The 19053-nt window shown below is 38.0% G+C and overlaps 1 protein-coding gene across 1 annotated transcript; it reads right to left on the bottom strand.

Moving 5' to 3' along the window:
* Window positions 1-1678: 1678 nt before the first annotated feature.
* On the bottom strand, window positions 1679-18444 carry aars (alanyl-tRNA synthetase). The gene is made up of 20 exons (XM_005795799.3): window positions 18337-18444; window positions 15492-15649; window positions 15200-15388; window positions 14972-15117; window positions 14418-14609; window positions 14003-14147; window positions 13294-13439; window positions 12455-12563; window positions 12101-12251; window positions 11569-11693; window positions 10670-10814; window positions 10424-10602; window positions 9773-9886; window positions 9488-9694; window positions 7621-7805; window positions 5395-5503; window positions 4475-4588; window positions 4198-4404; window positions 3156-3269; window positions 1679-2416 (listed from the first exon to the last, which is right to left on the bottom strand). Exons 2-20 carry the CDS (start codon window positions 15633-15635, stop codon window positions 2237-2239), a joined length of 2901 nt encoding a protein of 966 aa, XP_005795856.1. The 5' UTR covers window positions 15636-15649; window positions 18337-18444; the 3' UTR covers window positions 1679-2236.
* Window positions 18445-19053: the final 609 nt, after the last annotated feature.

Genomic DNA, 19053 nt, shown 5'->3' with positions numbered 1-19053 from the left:
GTAAGTTAAAATAACGTTAATGTTCATCTTTCTGATTGGATGTCAGTCAAATTTATTATTGAAGATTAATTATAGGAAGGCGTATCGAGGCTACTGTAAAAATAATTTAAAAAGGAGTAAATTTCCACCAAAAACTTACATTTTGAGATCAGAAGTTTTCTAGGATATTGTGAAACTCAGAAATTTCCTTGTTTTTTCTGAAAGTTTTCTATTAATCTCAAAATTTGAGAGTTTTTTGGCTTTAATTTACTTTCTTTTCTTTCCCCCATGTAAACGGCCCTAATATGCTGTCAGATACAACATTTGATGTGTGGTAAACAAAAAATATTGGCTATTTTCTTATCAAAAGAGGAGAAATGTTTTACTATTAGGTAAAATATGACAAGCATCAGATTATATTACCTGATGATAAAAACTTACACCACAGAACTCCTGGCCAACTAAATCAGAGGATATGAGGCAGCATTTCTGCTAAACGAATGTAATAATTAATGAAAAGTGAATAACAAACAAATGAGATTTTTCTTTACATATTTTGAAGCATCGTCAGCAGACAGAAGCAAATGTTTGGGAATTTTTGGTAAAAACAACCGGAAACGTTTCAATAGCTGCAGTAAAAGTTATTTTTCATTGCTGAAGGATAAATCTGTAGCGGTTCTGTTCGCCGTAGAAACCAGGCCCGGTCCGATCCTTTAACATGTTGGAAACATCAGCACTCGTGTATTAACCACTGGCACATCTGTAACGCGACTCACTCTGTTTTGTTTTTTCTGCTGTTGTGCAAATAAAAACTTCATGAAACTCAAACGAAGCGTCTGGGAATTTCATCCTGCAAAATCCGAGCCGCGTCTTTACTCCGACCTTTAGTCATTTTAGATTCTAAAATATTAAAAACTAAACAAATTTATGGCTGATATGTAAACAATGAGCAGTTTAAAATGAGGAAAAACAAAGAATGAAGGACAAAGGAAGGAAGTAGGATACAAGAAAGAACAGAAAGGAAGGAAGGAAGGAAGGACACAAAGGCAAGTAGGACACAAAAGACAATGGAACAGCACAACAAAGGAAAGAATGAAATATGGAAGGAAGGACAAGAAGGGAAGTAGGAAACAAAAAGACAGAGCAATAGTATAAAGGAAAAAAAGGACACAAGGAAAACAAGGAAAAAAGAATGAAATAAACAAGGAATGAAGGAACAAAGACGAGAGGAAAGGTACAAGGAATGAATTAAACAAGAAAGGAAGGACACAAGGAGGGAAGTAGACAAAAAAGGACACAAACCTTTAAAGAACAATAAGGGAGGTCAAACACAAAGGAAGTAGGATATAAGGAAGCACACAAGGGAAGAAAAAGGTAATCAATGAAGGAAAGACAAAGGAAGTAGGAGACAAGGACGAAATTAAAAGAATTTAAGAAAAGAAGGTAGGAAAAGGACAGAAGGAAAAAAGGACCTAATCAAGTGATGAAGGAAGCGAGTTTATGAGCAGGAAATGAGTCGCCATCCTGAGATCATTTGATGTTGGTTTAAGAACGTCGATCCGCATCAGGAGAGGCTGGCAGCTCATTAACTGTCGTCCATCTTATTAATGTTCAGACGGTTTTTGGTTTTTGCTCGGCGAGCGATCCGAGGCCGACCTTCACATCAACGGGTCTGAAATGAACCGCACAGGAAGCGGACGCTTTCGCCAGGCAGATTTATTCCATCATTATCCACACGAAGCAGCAACGATGATTAGAAACTCTACATGTCAGTGGGGAGTTTACATCATTTTACACAGACATCATTAATCATTTGACAGCAAAATCATAAAAAAATTATGCTTTTTTAAATGTTAAACCAGTTTCTACCGGGTTTGGATCAGATTAAGCTTCAGATGATACACAGAATAAACCCAAAACTTGTCAATGGTGTAAAGACTCAAAAGGAGGAAGTATTAGAATGGGCGGATTATCAGGAGCTGAAGTCATTTCAGTTATTTTCCCTCAGCTACATGGAGCTAGCAAGATGCTAACGCTAGCATTTTTCTTCTCTTCTCACTTAAACATGCAATTAAGTAGCAAACGCATCCCCTTCCAGGTAAAAGTGCATGAGAAGACGCTTCATATTCAAGCTACATCCAGACTCAATAAATACGAGTGGCTCATTTTCTGCTGGTCATCTGGTGGTTCAGTTTTCTGTCTGACCTACATGGGGAAGAAAAAGAATGAGAGGAAAACAAAAATGGAGTATTTCCCTTCAGTTTTCTCCCAGTTTGAGTCGAGCAAACTCGTTAGCCATCTGTAGCGCCTCCTGCAGGCACTGCGTGTTTCTGCCCGTCGCCTGTGCCGACATGTCTTTGCCGCCGCCTTTTCCGTCCAGCAGAGGGCACAATTCCTGAACCCACTCGCTGGCCTTCAGGCCGCGGTTTGCCACGTCCTGCAGAAGAAGAGGGAAGGGATTCAGTGGGAGGACTGTTCAAAAACAAAATCAAAACATTCCTGAAATGTTTCAAAGTATCTACAATCAACATTTCTAAAGCAGCTTTCATGTTTCCATGGATTTCCTATAAAACGTAGCACAGGGACATGCAAAAGTAATATAAATTTAGCTAGAATAAAAAAAATCATCTAATAAACCAAATTAAGCAGTTTCACTGAGGCTACAATAAGCTAAGCTAAACTATAAGTTAAATAGGCTAAAGTAAGGCTAAGATCATTTTAGCAAAGCTAAATAAATAAAAAGTATGAGGTTAGTTAAGGCAAATTACAAAAGTAAAGATTACAAAAGAGAACATAATGTAGCTTCACATGTGCTAAAGTGAATTAGCATGAATCAACATCAACTAAGAATCAATAAAGGCTAAGATGGACCAACCTAGACTGTACCTGGATGAGTTTATGGATTCTAAACAAAACTAAGATAAACTACATTAATCTAAACTAAATTTAGATTTGGTAGGAAAATAGATAAAGGCAATTTGTTAGTTACTAATTCTTTGGAAAACTAAAAATTGTTGGTCCATATGTCAAACTTTTATTTTTGGCATCAAACAATCCTATTTATCTGATGCCAAATAGCCTAAAAATCCAGTTTTAAGTAAGTAAGTTATTTTTTGGTCACGTTTGTGTAAAAATGCACAGATGTAAAGAATGACTTGTATGGATGAGTGTCGTACCTGAGGAACCTGACACAGACAGGTGATTTTACCAGCATCAGGGTCAACAGTGAACAACATGGCGGCCGTCTGCGGCGACTGGCTCTTCAGCAGCTTCAGCGACTCATTTAGAGCCTGAAATAAAAAAAATTAAAGTAAAACGTTGGATGTTATGCGCTGCCACGTTTAGTTAATGGAACAATTCGTTAAATAAAATAAAACCTCTAGATGTAGATATTATTAATTTAGTGCAGTGCGCCACAAAGGGAAAAATAACGCAGAAAAACCATGACAGAACAACTCAAAACCACTTTTTTTTCTCACTCTCTCTGTACGTTATGCAGCACGCTGACTTGTTGCCGTAGCAACTGACAATGCCATTATATGCATCAGGACTCAACACCAAAAAAAACAAGACACTCAAACGTTTCCCAAAGAACAGAACATTCAGTCTGTTAGTTTTATGTTTTCAAGTTTTATATTTTGCGATTATTAATAAGCGATTGCTGTGGTAGATTAGCTACCACTGCTATTAGCTAAGCTAACACCGCGGTGGTAGATTAGCTACCACTGCTAATAGCTAAGCTAACACCACAGTGGTAGATTAGCTAACTAAAGCACCTGCTCCACTGATTATTTGTCAGAGTTGGTGTATAGCTCGTCTTTTTTTACTTTATAACTGAACCGAAACAAAGAATTCCACAGCACATCTACATGTTACGTTTGTCATAGTCAAGCTAGCATAACTGAACTACTTCCCTGTCCTTTGTTATATTGTTTTTTAATTAAAACTTTTTCCTGACCTTGTTTTCTAAACTGAATTTAGTAGTAAAGCATTGCGTCCGTCTTTCTTTTATACAGTTAAGATTTATGTTCTGAACTTAACCGCTAAAAGCAATGCTAGTCAGAGTTAGCGAGCAGCTTTTTGCCCTCCAGCAGGGCGACGCTGCAACGTGTCTATAGAGGGATCAGGCAGTTCTCAAACATTAAAAACACCAAATTGAACTTCATGTAATTTTAAGTATTTTATGAACCCTGTGAGTGATTAAATCCAGCCGTTTACCTTCGCTGAGGCTCCAGTTTCCATTTCCATGATGAGCAGCGGCTGGTTGGGCTTGTTCTCTATCTCCTCCTTCGTCTTCTCCAGGACTCTCTTCTGGATGTCGGCCTTGTAGCTGCGGTCCAGATCGTCCATGGTCTTCTTCAGAGCCTTCAACGTCTCCCTCATCTCGTCCTTCTGCCACTGAGAGATCAGGGCCGTGCCTATGGACTGCAGGCGACACAGAATCGTTAAAACGGAAACGCAAAGAGCGGCTCTGAAGCGCCGAGACTCCGCCCACCTCTGTCATGTCGGCGATTTCTTTCTGCACGTCTTTGTTTGGGCACGTCTGCTGCTTCACTTTGTCTCCCAGAGCGGACAGGGACAGATGCAGGGTGTCGGCTTTCCGATGGGCCTGCATTAAAACGAAGAGGAAAAGAGTCAAAGCAGAAGAAAAAACAAGAACAAAGCAAAATCCATTGAGGAAGATCAAAGACAATAAAATAAAATGTCTTCAGTGTCGGTGGAGAGTTGGAAAACTTTTCCTTTCAACTCCAATTTCAATCTTATTAAAGTTTCACCAGCAAAACTTAAAAATTAAACCTTTTTCCTACTTTTGTGTTCAATTCTTTTGTTGTTAAATTCAGAAAAAAATTGCCAATCAGCAACCGAAATAAGAATATAATTATATTATATATTAGTTGGACTCCAGCACAAATTTTAAATTCACTTTATTGCAGGATCTGTAATTAATTAATCACCTTTTGACTGAAGACTCAATAAAAATGGACAAAATAAGCAAAATTTTCAATTCAAAAATACTTTTTGCTGTTAAATTATCGACAAGAAAAGAGAAAAAAATCAATAATGATTTAGGAAAAAAATAAATAAATCACGTAAATTTTTCTCCTAAAAAATTAATTAGCCCCGACTCAAAAAAAAAAAGAAGACACAAATCAATAGTGATTTAGGTTAAAAAAATAAATAAATAAATAAATAAATAAAATCACCAGCTCTTTTTTCCTAACAGATTATTTAAGTTAAAAAATATTTGTACTAAAAAATATTTTGACAGAAACAGACTAAAAAGAATCATGAACTCTTTTTTCCTAAAAGATAATTTAGGCAAAGAAAAAAAAGGAAGGTGACGACATAATAAGTGCATTATTGTGGGATGGATTTGTTTTTATATTTTTAATTTGCATTGTGCGAATCTCCGACCTTCTGGGCTTCAGCTCCCGTCACGGCGACGATGCGGCGGATGCCCTTAGCGATGGCCTCCTCTGAAACGATGACGAACGGCGCAGCGTGAGCCGAGTTCTGCAGATGGCTGCGGATAACGGAGACAGCGGCGCGTTACTGACCGAGCTGCAGATAAGAGAGCAGGAAGCAGCAGCAGGAAGACGGAGGAGAAGAGGCGGCAGATTCAGAGCGACAGCAGGAGGCATCAGGCGCATCGCAGCAGGAATTTAATACTTTAATAACAGAAATACAGCAGCAACCGTCAGCTTTTAAAGAAACTAACTGTGGGGACCACCAGGGGGCGCAGTGGGCGCCTCAGAAAGTTGGAGAAGCTGAGAAAAAACATGCACCATCTTTAATTCTTCACCTTATTTACTTTTCTGACTCTCCTTTTCCACTTGTACCCAAAATATCCACAACACTACGTTAATCAATGAATATTAGGGAATCGGAAAATAATGATGCAAATCAGAAAAATTTTCCAAGATTAAAAGTAAAAAGTTTATTCAAACCCACAAATGTAAAGACAATTTCATTTTTTCTGTTGTGACACCATTGATTATATTCTGGATGTAAACCTTTGTGTTGGTTTGTTTTTTATGCTGTTATTTGTTCTTACCTAACCCTCTTTTTTTAAAGTCTGTAATGTTTGTTTTACATAAACTAATTGGTGAATAAAAGAAAGAAAAACTAAAATACAAGTTATTATTTCTGATGCTCATTTTCTGACCGTCGATTTTTATTTATTTTACAGAATCTGAACCAGGTGTAGCTGAAGCTGCCACTGGAGGAGCTGTGAGTGAAACATATTTACAAAGAATGGTCTTTGCTCATCTTAAATACAAAATGTTTGTTTGTTTTTTTTACAGTTGTGGCTTTATTATTTCTCTTCATATGCTGTTTTTTCAGCTTCTGGTTTTGTATTGAGTCTCTATACTCCAGTTAACGAATAAATTAGTTGACAAAAATCGATTAATCACAATTAATCCGATTAATCGTTTGAGCTCTACTGCCAAATTAATCTGATGATGTATGTATTTTTGGAGTTTACTTACTTTTTACCCATAATTTCTTGTGCATTCTTGCTTCATTGCTGTTTTTCTCCTGTTGGAATTATTTAAGTTTTCAAATTCAAAAATACTTTATTGATACTAAAGAAAATTAAATGTTGCTGTAGCTCATTTAATCAAAGAGTTACTGTGGATGGTGATGGCTGGCTGTGGGAAGTAAAGATCTCTTGGTTTTCTGTAATTTGCAGGTTGAAATTTGTGAATCTTGAGCATTTTTGACATTCCATAAAATGGAACAACGGCGCCACCTGCTGTAAGAAAGATGTAAAGTTTGTTTTCCTTCTAGTTATGAAAACAAAACTATTTCCATCCCTTCAACCTTTTTCTATTGGAAAAATTCATTTATTGATTTATTGTGGAAAAATATTCAAAAACCTTTGTTAAATCAAAATGAGAGATGTCATCTTTAAACTGAGAATTTTATCAATATTTAGAGATGAGTAAAGTATTTTATTCAAGTAAAAGAAAAAAGTGCAGCAAAGTAAAAATACTCTTAATAGAATTGCTCAAGTAAATGTAATCGAGTAAATGTAGCTAGTTACTGCCAAGATATGTCAATAAATGATGGAATATATTAAATAAATCCCAACTGAGCTTCCAGAAACAGCCAGTCATTTATTCTGGAAAGAAATAAAAACTTTAGTTAAATAAAATAATTTTATCTTATTTTTTGTTTTCATGGTAAGAATATTAACACATTATTATTATAATTGGCAAATTTTATATTTACAATAGTAAATTTTCATCATCTTCAGCCTATTAAGGAAACTGAACTAAAAAAAGCTGTGAAAACATCTGGATGCTGCAGGTTATTTAATATTTTTTCCATTTTTATTTATGAATTTTGACGTGTATTTGAACAAAGAAACAAGGGTTATTTACCAAGAATGCAAAACAACCCAATCCCTCTCCCAGACAGAAGACAGACAAGACAAAACCCAAAACAAAAAAGAAATACAAATAAAAAAACAAACATGATACTTATATTTCGTCTGATTCTTGAATATTTTTAATTGGTCATTTTTGTTTTGTACTAATATATTTATTGTTGAAGCCCCTGCCATATTTTTCCATATTTCTCTGTATTTGCAAACAGATATGTTATTTATCCAACCTAATCATGCTCTCTACTCACGTTCCGCCGCAGAACTCGATGGAGGTGAGGGACCCGGCGGGACTGTTGGGGTCGTCGAGCAGCTCCTGGACCGGGATGCCGATGGAGACGACTCGGACCGGGTCGGGGTAGGTCTCATCGAACACGGCGCGCAGACCCTGGATGGCCTTGGCCTCAGCCAGCGGGGTCTCCATGGCGTACACCGGCTGCGGAGCGACCAGCGGTTAAATCTCATCACAAAATTACAATTTTAAAACTATTGACTTTTTCCTGTTTGTGATCCTGTTTGATTAAAGAAATCTGTTTACAGAACTTCAGAGGGTTTGTTTTGGACTTTCATATTCACACAGCAAATCTAGACGCTTAATTCAGATGTTTTAAATTTTTTTTTGCGTTGTTCAGTCTACTAATTAAATGCAAACCGTTTCCAACCCCAAAGCGACCCAAATGCGCAGAAGAACAACGTTGATGTCACACAGTGATGCTCTGCTTACTGAAATAATAACATATGGCGCCGTTTATGGATAGATTTCAAAGTTAAATGAAATTTAAGACTTTTTAAGACCTCTATGAATAAAATTTAAGACTTGTATCACAACAGAGATGTACAAAAGACATTCAGGAGACCAAAATGGTGACATTTCTGGGGTCTCTTTGTGGCTGTGGGAATTATTTTTGTGCTTCTCACATGGCACACGGCTCTCTAGCTAGCTAGCAAGTATTAGCAGCTATTTACTGTTAGCCTTAACTTAAGGCCTTGAGACTGTGACTCAGTGAGTGAAGATGTCCGCACACAACTTTTGCCAGATAGAAAGAGCAGGTGAAAAAAAACCTACATGGAATAATGAGATTAAATAGTCTTGCCACGACAAAATTCAAGATCCGTGAATAAGTTAGCCACAATTAAGGCTACATTCATGAATTTAAGACATTTTAAGGCTTTAATTTAAGACACACAAATTTACAACTTTTTAACCCTGAATTATAACAACTAAAGAAGCAAGTAATACTAAAGAGCATTGACTGAAACTCCTGTGGATCAATCTGTCTGGATGGACCAGTAGTTCTTATTATGATACGCCTTAGTGACAAACATCCTTCATAATTACAAAATTAGAATTTACAAGTTGGAGAAAAAAAACAAAAAAATTGATCTGAAACTGAAAAGTAGTATCAAAATATTTTTAATATAGTTTTAACATTTTTTTGTTTGAACAAACTTTTTTGCCCTAATTTAGTTCCATAGAACGTGGTTTATATGGCTCTAACTGGACTTTTGTCAACGTAGCCCGACTTAAGTTTGTCGGTTTCTGGCCAACCTAAACAAGCTAAACTTAAATTAACCAGATTTACTTTATCTAATATAAATGTTATCTAAAATTTAAACCAACCTAATTTATTTAGGTCACCACATACAGTTTGTATTTGATTATTATATCTGAGCCTTTATTTACACAATATTAGAAAAAGTACTGTCTACTAATCTGTTAATTTTTATTTTTATTAATAATTGGATAGCAAAAGGTGCTCAAAAGGAGATTTTATTTTATTTACATAATTTGAACCAGGTGAAGCCAAATCTGCTATTGGAGGAGTTTTGAGTAAAACACACAAAGAAGATTTTTAATATTAAATGCAAAATATTTATATTTTTTGTACAGTTTTGGCTTAATTACTGCTCTGACTGTGTTGTTCTTTCACCAAATGAAGTCTGTATGCTCCCTGTTAAAGACCAATTGATTAATAAATTAGTTTACGATTATTTCAGTAATCGATTCATCATGACTAATCCCTGGTTTAGATTATCTTAACTTAGATTTTAAAGAAAAACAAGATTCCAAAAATCAAAGCATTATTATTAAGCTTAAATCTGAATCATTTCACCAACCTTTGCCTCTTTTATCATGGCACAAGCGATCTCCTCGGTCCGGCGGATCTCTCCGGTGCTCAGAGCTCCTTTAGCCGTGAAGTCGAAGCGCAGGCGATCCGGAGCGACCAGGGAGCCCCTCTGGTCCGCCTCGCCCAAAACGCAGCGCAGAGCGAAGTTCAAGATGTGCGTGGCCGTGTGGTTGCTCATGATCGGCCGCCTGCGAGCCTGGAAACACAAATGTTTGTCGTTTCTAGCTGCAGAGATGGAGAAGTCAGAACGAATGAGAAAACCAAGATTTTCCACCTCGTCGATATGCAGAGTGACCCGGTCTCCGACTTTCAGGGTTCCGTAGACGGTTCCGATGTGGAGAACGTAACCGCCCCGAACCTGCGTGTTCTTCACGGTGAACTCCATCCGCTACAGAGAAACAAAGAAAATAAACACAGCAAACCTGTGGTCAAAACCAGAACCAGCAGAGAACTGAAAATAACGAGTACTGCTTCTCTTAGTGAAAATATTCAACCACATTTCATTGTGATTGACGGATCAGAGATCAGAATCTGACTATTTTCTGTCAAATAAAACTTCTGCTTGTATAAAATTTAATTAAAAAACTTTCAACTAAAAAAGTCATTTAGAGCTGTTACACGACCCCCATTTCTAATCTTTAAAATAAAACTGATTAAAAATAAAGGAACACTCGTTTGCAAAATGAGGATGTGTACAGTTTTATCGTCCAGCAAAATTTGTTGTTGTAGTTCAGCCCTAATACTCCATCGTACAACTCAAATAAAAAACACTTTTTGAAAATATTTACTTTGTAATTTCTTTTTTAGAAAAGAAAGTGAAAAAAAAATTATAAAACTGGTATTAAAATATCTGAAATGTTATTTTTAAGCCAAATATTCCCAGCATAATGAACGGTCCATGTTTAACTGCGTTAGTGGCACCTACATCCTCAGAGCTGTCGTCCTCCCGCAGCATGTACCCCTCGTCGAACGTCTGGCCGCCCTGCTCCGCGTAGAAGGACGTCTGGTCCAGCAGCACGCCGCACTCCTGACCCGTGGTCACCTCCTGGCAGAAGGCGCGGTCCCGCCGCAGAGCCAGCACCGTGGCGGAGGTCGGCCGAAACTCTTAAGACGACAGAAACCGTCAGCATCTGTGAACGCAGCCGGAGCACGCCGGCGGAGCGTCACCAACCGTAGTTCCCGTTCTCCTCTGAGGCGTATCTGTATTTGGGAGAGTCGTCTGTGGCCGGAACCTGCTGGTTCCTCAGCTCCTCGATGGCGTAGATGTCCAGCATGATGTGGTCCTCGCCTCCAGCTCCTTTGCCCTGAGACTTCAGCTGAAAAAACACAACAAGTTACAGGTTTGACTTGGAAACTGACAGAATAATCAGGCAGAGAGTCAGAGCACAAACACAAAACAAATCATTTGCTCCGAAGGGTTTAAATCCAGAGTTGGGTAGTAACTAGTTACATTTACTTCAGTAACTTTTTTGGAAAGAAAAAAAAAATTACTTTTAGGAGTATTTTTTTACTACGTTGTACTTTTTATTTTATTTGAGTAATTCTATTGTCGACTATTTCTACTCTTACTTTGGTAAAATTTCTGGATTTTCTGCCAACTGAGTGAAAAACAAACATGTTTTAACCAGAAATTCACTAGAATCGACACACACCTGCAGAATTTGGTAAAGTTTCATAAGTTTTTTATTTAAAGAAACTTATTTGGAATATTTTATTTGCCTGATTTTGTCATCTTTTGTTACTTGTATAAATTATTGTCAATTTAATCTTTAAAATACCAAAATGTTTCATTTTTGATCATTTTTCATCTGATAATATTTCATAATTTGGAAACATAAAATGATTTATAATTAAATTTTTACCAAATATTTTTTTACTGTTACTTTGCGTAACTTCTTTAACCTTTTACTTGAGTAAAAATATGTTGGAGTAGATGGCGGCTGAACTCCAACACTAAGACAACGACTGCGCGGACGTCATTAGTTTAACTGGAACCGATTTTAATTTAATAAACCATTAACTGATAATTGTGTGCAAGTTGATTAGTTTTTATTTCTGCTTCCTTCTCACCTGTGCAGCTTTTTTCTCCTCCTCGAACGCAGCCAGGTTCACCTCCATGCCCTTCTCCTCGGCGATGAGCGAGGTCAGGTCCAGAGGGAAGCCGTACGTGTCGTACAGCAGCCATGCTGTGTCACCTGGGGAAACGTGGCGGCCGGTTAAAGCATCAGGAGACAAACGCACCTGAAGCTACGTTCATAATGCAGCAAAGCATTCAACCACAGGACTGTTGTACTATTACCTGGATTATGGAAAGAATTATGAATGTTTGCATCTTGTAATCAACCTTTTCTCAATGTGAAACAACTGACTGAAACACTCAATAAGAGATTAGAGATGAGGTTCGGCCCGTTCCAGCAGCTCTGGGTTTAAACTTTAGCTGGCCGATATAAATTCATGAAAAAAAAAAACAGATTTCCCAAATATTAAATCTTAATCTGTAAAATCCTCCAGATGTTTAGAAATTTCCAGATTAAAAAAGAGGAGAAACAGGACAGCAAGGTCCAAGTTTTCACTAAATTCTTGCATCTAAACTCAAACTCACCCGGGATCGTCTTGCAGTCTCCCAGGCTCATGATCTTCCTGTCCAGGATGCGGCGCCCTCTGCTGAGCGTTTTGAGGAACTGCGTCTCCTCCTCGTTTATGACATCCTTCACCATTTCTGGGTCTTTCCTCAACTCTGGGAAAGCGTCGCCCTACAGATTTATAGCAAATTTATCGCAAATTATTGCAAAGTAAAAAAAGAAAAGAAAACTGAAAGAAAGATAGACCGGCACACGGTGTTGATTTCAGTTCAGCAAGTCCATTATTTTCCAGCATTGTTTTTCACCTACATCTGTACGATATGCACTTAATATATAAAACAAGATTAAACAAAGATATGAGATGAAACTCTCACCAGAGAATCAACCACCACATCCACCAGAGAGGCGAAGAATCCCCTCTGAGCGCCGAGCTTCTCATGGGAATAACGAACCGCACGACGCAGGATCCTCCTCAACACGTAGCTGGACAGAAACCCACAGAGAGGACGGTGAAAAGGTGGAGCAATAAACAATTAAAACACTCTACAAACTATTGTTGATTCCCCCCAAAAACCTAGGTCAACAACTGAGTGGAAACAAAGACTAGAAATGGTGTGTATGATGGAAAAAATGCGTCTTATAAAATAAAAATGGATCTTTTTAATCAGAGCTGCACTGATCAGATATTTATATCTGTATCGGTCTCAATATTGAAAAAAAATTCTAGATTGGTATCGGTGACAATGTGGCAAATCTACTCAGTTTAATTCTATGCTTTATTATTAATTTACATTATATTTAGCTGTTCTAATTGCACTTTTTAAACCTTTTGAAAGACGGTTTGTTGCGGTTTATTTTTATTTTTGACCAAGGTAGTCAACCTATTGTTTTTGTCAGTTTCTGTTTCTTTATTATTAAAAATTATTTAATAAAAAAAAACAAAAAAACAAGTCAATTCAATGATGTTTTTCTGTATCGAATCGAGATCGGCCAATACTGAACTGGAGATATCGGTATCAGATTTGAAAAAAGTGGATCGGTGCATCTCTAGATGGAACATGGTGAAAGTCTTTAAGGTACATAGATTATAGATAATTCTGTAAACTAATCAGTTTTTTGGTTCTTGTGTTTAATCACTGGTCTCTGTTTAAGTTCTGATTTGAATTGTATAAACCTAAACAGATTTAAAAATTTTAAAATGGTTCCCACGCACCCTCTGCCCGTGTTGTCGGGCCGCCCGCCGTCCGACAGAGAGATGGTGATGGTGCGGGCGTGGTCGGCGAGGACGCGGTACGCCATGTCGATGCCGTCAACATCATCAGCGCCAACTTTACCGGTGTAAGGTCGAGCCCCCGTACCCTGAGGAAAAAATCATTTCCAATTTATTCTGCAGAACAATCTGCTGTCAAAAACACATTCCTGAAAAATATGTGGTCCTAGAACGACAATATTTAGCTTCAAATATTCTCAAGTGATTATGGATTAATAATACATGTTTGCTCTCTTAAAATTGAATAAACTTTAGTTACGTAAAAACACTCCACACTGGAATTAGAAGATATTTAAATATCCAATAATAGAAGAACATTAAAGGACCATAATTCCTTCATTCCTGCTTTGGTTGTTTTTGTTTTTATTTTGAACTTATTTATTGTTCTGTTATTATTTTATGTATGTAAACAAAATTGCTCTTCAAAAAATATTAATCATCATAATGGAAATTACATTTTAGTTTATAGTGCCATTAATTGGTTACTGCAACAGGTTTAGCTCTTTTCTTTCTGTAGGAATGGCATTTTGTATCTTTTAAAACCTAAAATCTGTTTTTACACATCCTGATTTTTGTGAGTAAAGTCCTCTGTTGTTTGTTAAAGTTGCAGTTTGTGTCTTCGGTGAGGAATAATCCAGGTGTTTTCTCGTACCTTCTGGATGGCCTCAAAATACGGGACGAAGAGGTCGGTGTCGTAGTTGGACATTTTGTTCTGGAGGACGGAGACCAGGCGCTCCAGACCCATCCCAGTGTCGATGCTCTTCTTAGGCAGAGGCTTCAGCTCCGTCTCCGACTCTCTGCAAATAGAAATGACTTTAGTAATTCTAACAGACTTAAAACAAGAAAAGTTTAGTCTGACTAAACTTCAGACAATGAGAAAAAAATTGTCTGTCGTTTTATTGAGGTTTCCAGCAAACATTAGATTGCAGTTTGAATATCAACCACTTTAAGGCCTTTGGAAAGAAATCCAGCACTTTCCAAACCTTTAAAATACCAAATTGAAATTCAAGCATTTTCAATCATTTCTAGCACGAACCCAACTGCTTGGTACGTCTGACCGGACCTACCTGTTGAACTGGATGAACACCAGGTTCCAGATCTCAAGCACGTTGGGGTCGTCCATGTTCACCAGGTGAGACGCGTCTCTCCCTCCGATCCGATCGTAATGGATCTCACTGCAGGGGCCGCAGGGGCCGGTGTCTCCCATCTCCCAGAAATTATCCTTCATGCTTCCCGGCAGGATGCGAGCCTCGTCCACACTGCAGCAACATCGCACAACGAAATGGATTTATCATTAAGGTGAAACTTAAGGAGTGTGTTTATATTTCTGAACAGAACCGCATACAGTGCATTTTGAATACCACAACGGACTCTGTTTGGACTTTTTCTCCTTCTTGTTCTGGGATGGTTCCGCCATCTTTATTTCGGTATCAACTCCACTTCAAATGCAACTAAGCCCCAACAAATCAACTTTTTTGTTGCTGATAAACTGTCTAATAGGTTTTTTAGGGTTCTATGTTTATATTTCAGTGTGAATTTTGACATTTACATATAAATTTCTTTAGTTAGAGGTGAAAGCCTTGCATCTAAAATATCACAGCAAGTTAAAAATCAGACTCACCCCAGATCCATCCAGATCTGTTTGCACTCCAGGTCGGGCTCCAGGCCTGCGTCGGCGTTTCCCCCAAAGTAGGTGACATACAGCCGATCGATGGGAATCCCGAACTCCTCAGTCAGCAGCTCCAGAGCCATCTTACAGGCCAGTTGCTGAGGGCAGAAAGAGGAAATCGTCGAGGACTTTCCATCTTCAGTTCGTCTCATTTCTGACAGACTAAACAAGCGTCCGTACCTTAAAGTAGTCCCCAAAGGACCAGGACCCCAGCATCTCAAAGAAGGTGTGGTGGTAGACATCTTTCCCGACGTCGTCCAGGTCGTTGTGTTTTCCTCCGGCACGAATGCATTTCTGAGTGTTGGCCGCGCGCCGCAGCTTGGCCATGGGATGAGACGGGTCGATGGTGTTCAGGAAGATCGGCTTGAACTAGCAGAAAAAATAAACGACAAAATGAAACACCTCTGAGCTCTGCTCTCCTTTCAGTTTAATAATAGTCAGAAGAAAAGGTTGGACATCTCCCAGCTTCTACCTGGTTCATGCCGGCGTTGGCGAACAGCAGCGTGGGATCGTCCAGAGGAATGGTGGACGAGGAGTGAACATACTGGTGCTCATAACGGATGAAAAAGTCGATAAACTTTTGCCGAATTTGAGCTGCACTCAAAGACGAATCCATTCTGAATCAGCTTTCTGAAGAACAAAAAAGGAAGGTAACAAGGTAAATGGTCTATACAAAACATGTTCATTACATTTTTTGCACAAAATGATTCTTAGACAATAAGATTTCATTCTGCTCACTTCTGCCTGCTTTGAGCTCCTTTCAGAATGAGCTGTTTTAGGGAGTCTTGTCACTTTAAATCTAAATACGTTGCTGGGTTTCACACACAAAAAGTGGCTTCAAACAGAGGCATAAATACATATCTGTACGTCTTTGAAAAGCATTAATAGAGCTTCCTGCACAATCAAAAAGGATGCGGCAAGAGGTTTCTGGATGGTAAGTCCACAACAAAACTCTTGTCTTTTCCAGTAGCGGCAAAACCAGCTGTCCAAACATGCTGGAGCTCAGCTTGGGTTGCTAGGTAACGGACTAGGCTCGACTGGGGTTGCTAGGTAATGGCAACCCCATTATCTGGGATTGTATGCGCACTGTATGATGCGCATACAGTGCGCATCAAATGTGACTCAACAATCAGGAGATCTTTGAAATGGCTCTTTTTCCAGGCACAAAAAAAAACAAAGCAATTTATTGCCACAAAATGTCTGGGTGTTTTTTAAGTGCTTAGATTGTTTACAGAAGCAGTAAAGACCCAAATGTAAAATGTGAATTTTGCATAATCAGTCCCTTTTAAGGAGGAATCTCAGACAAAGATTTTAAGGCGGCTTCATGTTCTTCCATGCAAGGGACAGAAAAAAACAGTTGTGGTCTTTTCATTTGCCAAACAGCAATCAGGAGGAGAATGTAGCATAAAAAATAAGGCTGCACTAGTCTTCTGCTTTCCCTCGTTGTTCTTCTTGTAGGATTTCAGTTAATGCTTTTCTCAGACACAATCATTCTCCTCGTGATGTTGAGGAAGCACTGCAGTGGTGGCCACATGGTTCTGCAGGGCTTTCTGGACCCTACTGCACATCCTGAAGCTTTCTTTTCTGCAGCTGAGCCTTCAGCTGCTCCTTTAGCTGTAATATTCTCAGCTGCAGCTTCCTGCATCTGGTGCAAAATCATTTTCTAACACAAGAAGACAATAATCCCAAAACATTCCCTTGTCCTTCATAGCTGATTAGATTTACTTCTGCTGTTTCACAGCTTCACCTGTGCTAACAGGATGTTAGCTCATCGGTTTGGGCTAAAATACTGATGAGAATGCAGTTGTTCTTTGCTGCAGAGCTGCTTTACTGCTGAACAGACCAAACATAAAGGGATTTTAGGGGATAAAGAGAGAACCAGGCACTTTAACACTTTAACTTCCCTCTACTACGGTTAATTTCTAAGGTGTGAATCTCGACCTTCAGTCTCATCTTTTTCCTTTTGGCATCAACAGTCGAGTTTTAACAATGCAATTAGCTGCACCCTTCATTCAGCAGCGTGCAAACCACACCTTTAAATTCACTACATTTTCACACAGCACAGTTGTGAGTTAAAAAGTATTTAATAAAAGGTTTTTGCAAAATGCATCAAAAACTTAAGTAAAACAAGATGATTTCTTGATTTTGTCTTATTTTTATCCAATTAGATAAATATTTTTATTCTTATATCAAATGTTTTGGCTTTTTCCACAGTGAATAAAAAGAATTGTGGCTGTACAAGTGTAGCTTCAGCATAAATCACGCTGTGTGGAGTTAAAAAGGTGCAGAGATTAATAATCCAGGGGAAAATCTGTGGAAAACCAGGAACCCTCACAGCAGATCTCCTCTGCTCTGCAGGGCCCAAACGGGTCGGATGGGAAACAGCCTGCTGTCCCTGTCCTGACTACAGGGTCTGTTTATGATGGGATGGAAATATCAACCCCACTGTGGTTTACTGCAGGATGTAGCTTGACGGAGCACATCGGGGATTTGACCTGCTAATAAATATAAATGCTGTTGGTGTAGATACTGTGTCAGATATTAGATTATTGGGAATAATCACTCAGAAACAGCCAAACAGTGTCTCAATTATCAACAGGGCTAAATACTTCCTATGATATAATGCATTACATTTACTATACTGTTCATTAGTTTTATAAAAGTTTACAGCAGCATCTCTTTGTACTTCAAAAACATGTCGTGAGTTTTACATAAAGTAGGATTTTATGATCATACCAAGCTGTAAATGGCAGCAGCCATATAACTTACAAAGGAATGGGAATGTCGGGAGAAAATACGTTTTTCTTCATCCCACTCATTTACATATTACATCATTTCTTTTTTTTCCTTTCTGTATTTTAGTACATTTGTTTCTGTCTTATGAAGTGTGAAGAAATCACCTAAAATTGTACAGTATCTAATTTCTTTCTGGCTTTGAATAAACAAACATGCTGCATAGTGATTGGTTTATTAAAACTGCTTTTTAAGCTCATTTGTGATATTTTCAAGACAGTAAAGTGTTTTAATTCTCTGAACAGAAATGGAAACTAACAACAGGACCCATAAACTGTATTTATACAACAACATGAATATAAAAAATGACACTAAACCGGTTTAACGGTTTGTTTTTTCACTCTTAGTCGAAGAGAAACAAGCTGACCTGACGTTAGCAAGCTAGCATGTTAGTTAGCCTTGAAGGGCTAACTCTATTTTTCCAGGCTAAATTCATTAACTCGGAGCGCATGTATCACAGGTAACCTGCGCAGACAAACTGGTTATTGCCGTGTATTTACACAGAGGTTCATGATAATACTCACAGAAGTCGCTGTTATCACAGAATGAATCAGTTTCTGCTCCCAGAATCACCGCCTTGATCCACGCTGCTCGGCCAAAAGGGAAGCCTGAATCCAACGAATACGCCCATGAAGACCGCTGATTGGTCTGAGGGCAGCGCTACGTCAGCAGTACACGATTCCCATTGGACAATGCCGCTGTCAGTTTTAGCCCGTCCCGCCACATCAGTGGCACAAACTTCAGCGGCTCGGCTGATGCAATGGAGGAGACGCAGGTGTCAACGTCGGCACCTTACTCCTGAATCAGCTTTGATTTATTTATTTATAGCTTACTTATTTTTTTAAATAAAATTTTATAACTCATAGTTTGGATTTAATTATTTTATTTACATGTGTATTATATTTTCTTTTTGAATTAATAATTTTTTTTAAATGTAAGAATTCCTTATTATCATAAGTTTACACATCGAGTTGATTGGGTTTTTAAAATAAAATTATTTTTCCTCCTTGCTAATCATCTCCATGCCCATTTTCGTTTGCTTATCTTTTCATTCAGATCTCACAGCATTTTTTTAAAATATACTTTTTAGAACCTTTAACTGGGAAACAAAGCTGCTTTTTTAACTGGGAAAAGAAGCTGCTTTAAAACTGAGTAAAATTTATGTGTTGTCCCATCATATAAATGTTAAAAAATACATTGATGTTTGTGATTGTAACATGATAAACGTGTAAAAAAAAAGG

Source organism: Xiphophorus maculatus, chromosome 2 (assembly GCF_002775205.1).
Source record: "Xiphophorus maculatus strain JP 163 A chromosome 2, X_maculatus-5.0-male, whole genome shotgun sequence".
Lineage (NCBI taxonomy): Eukaryota > Metazoa > Chordata > Actinopteri > Cyprinodontiformes > Poeciliidae > Xiphophorus > Xiphophorus maculatus.
This window is presented reverse-complemented; position numbering and strand designations above follow the sequence as displayed.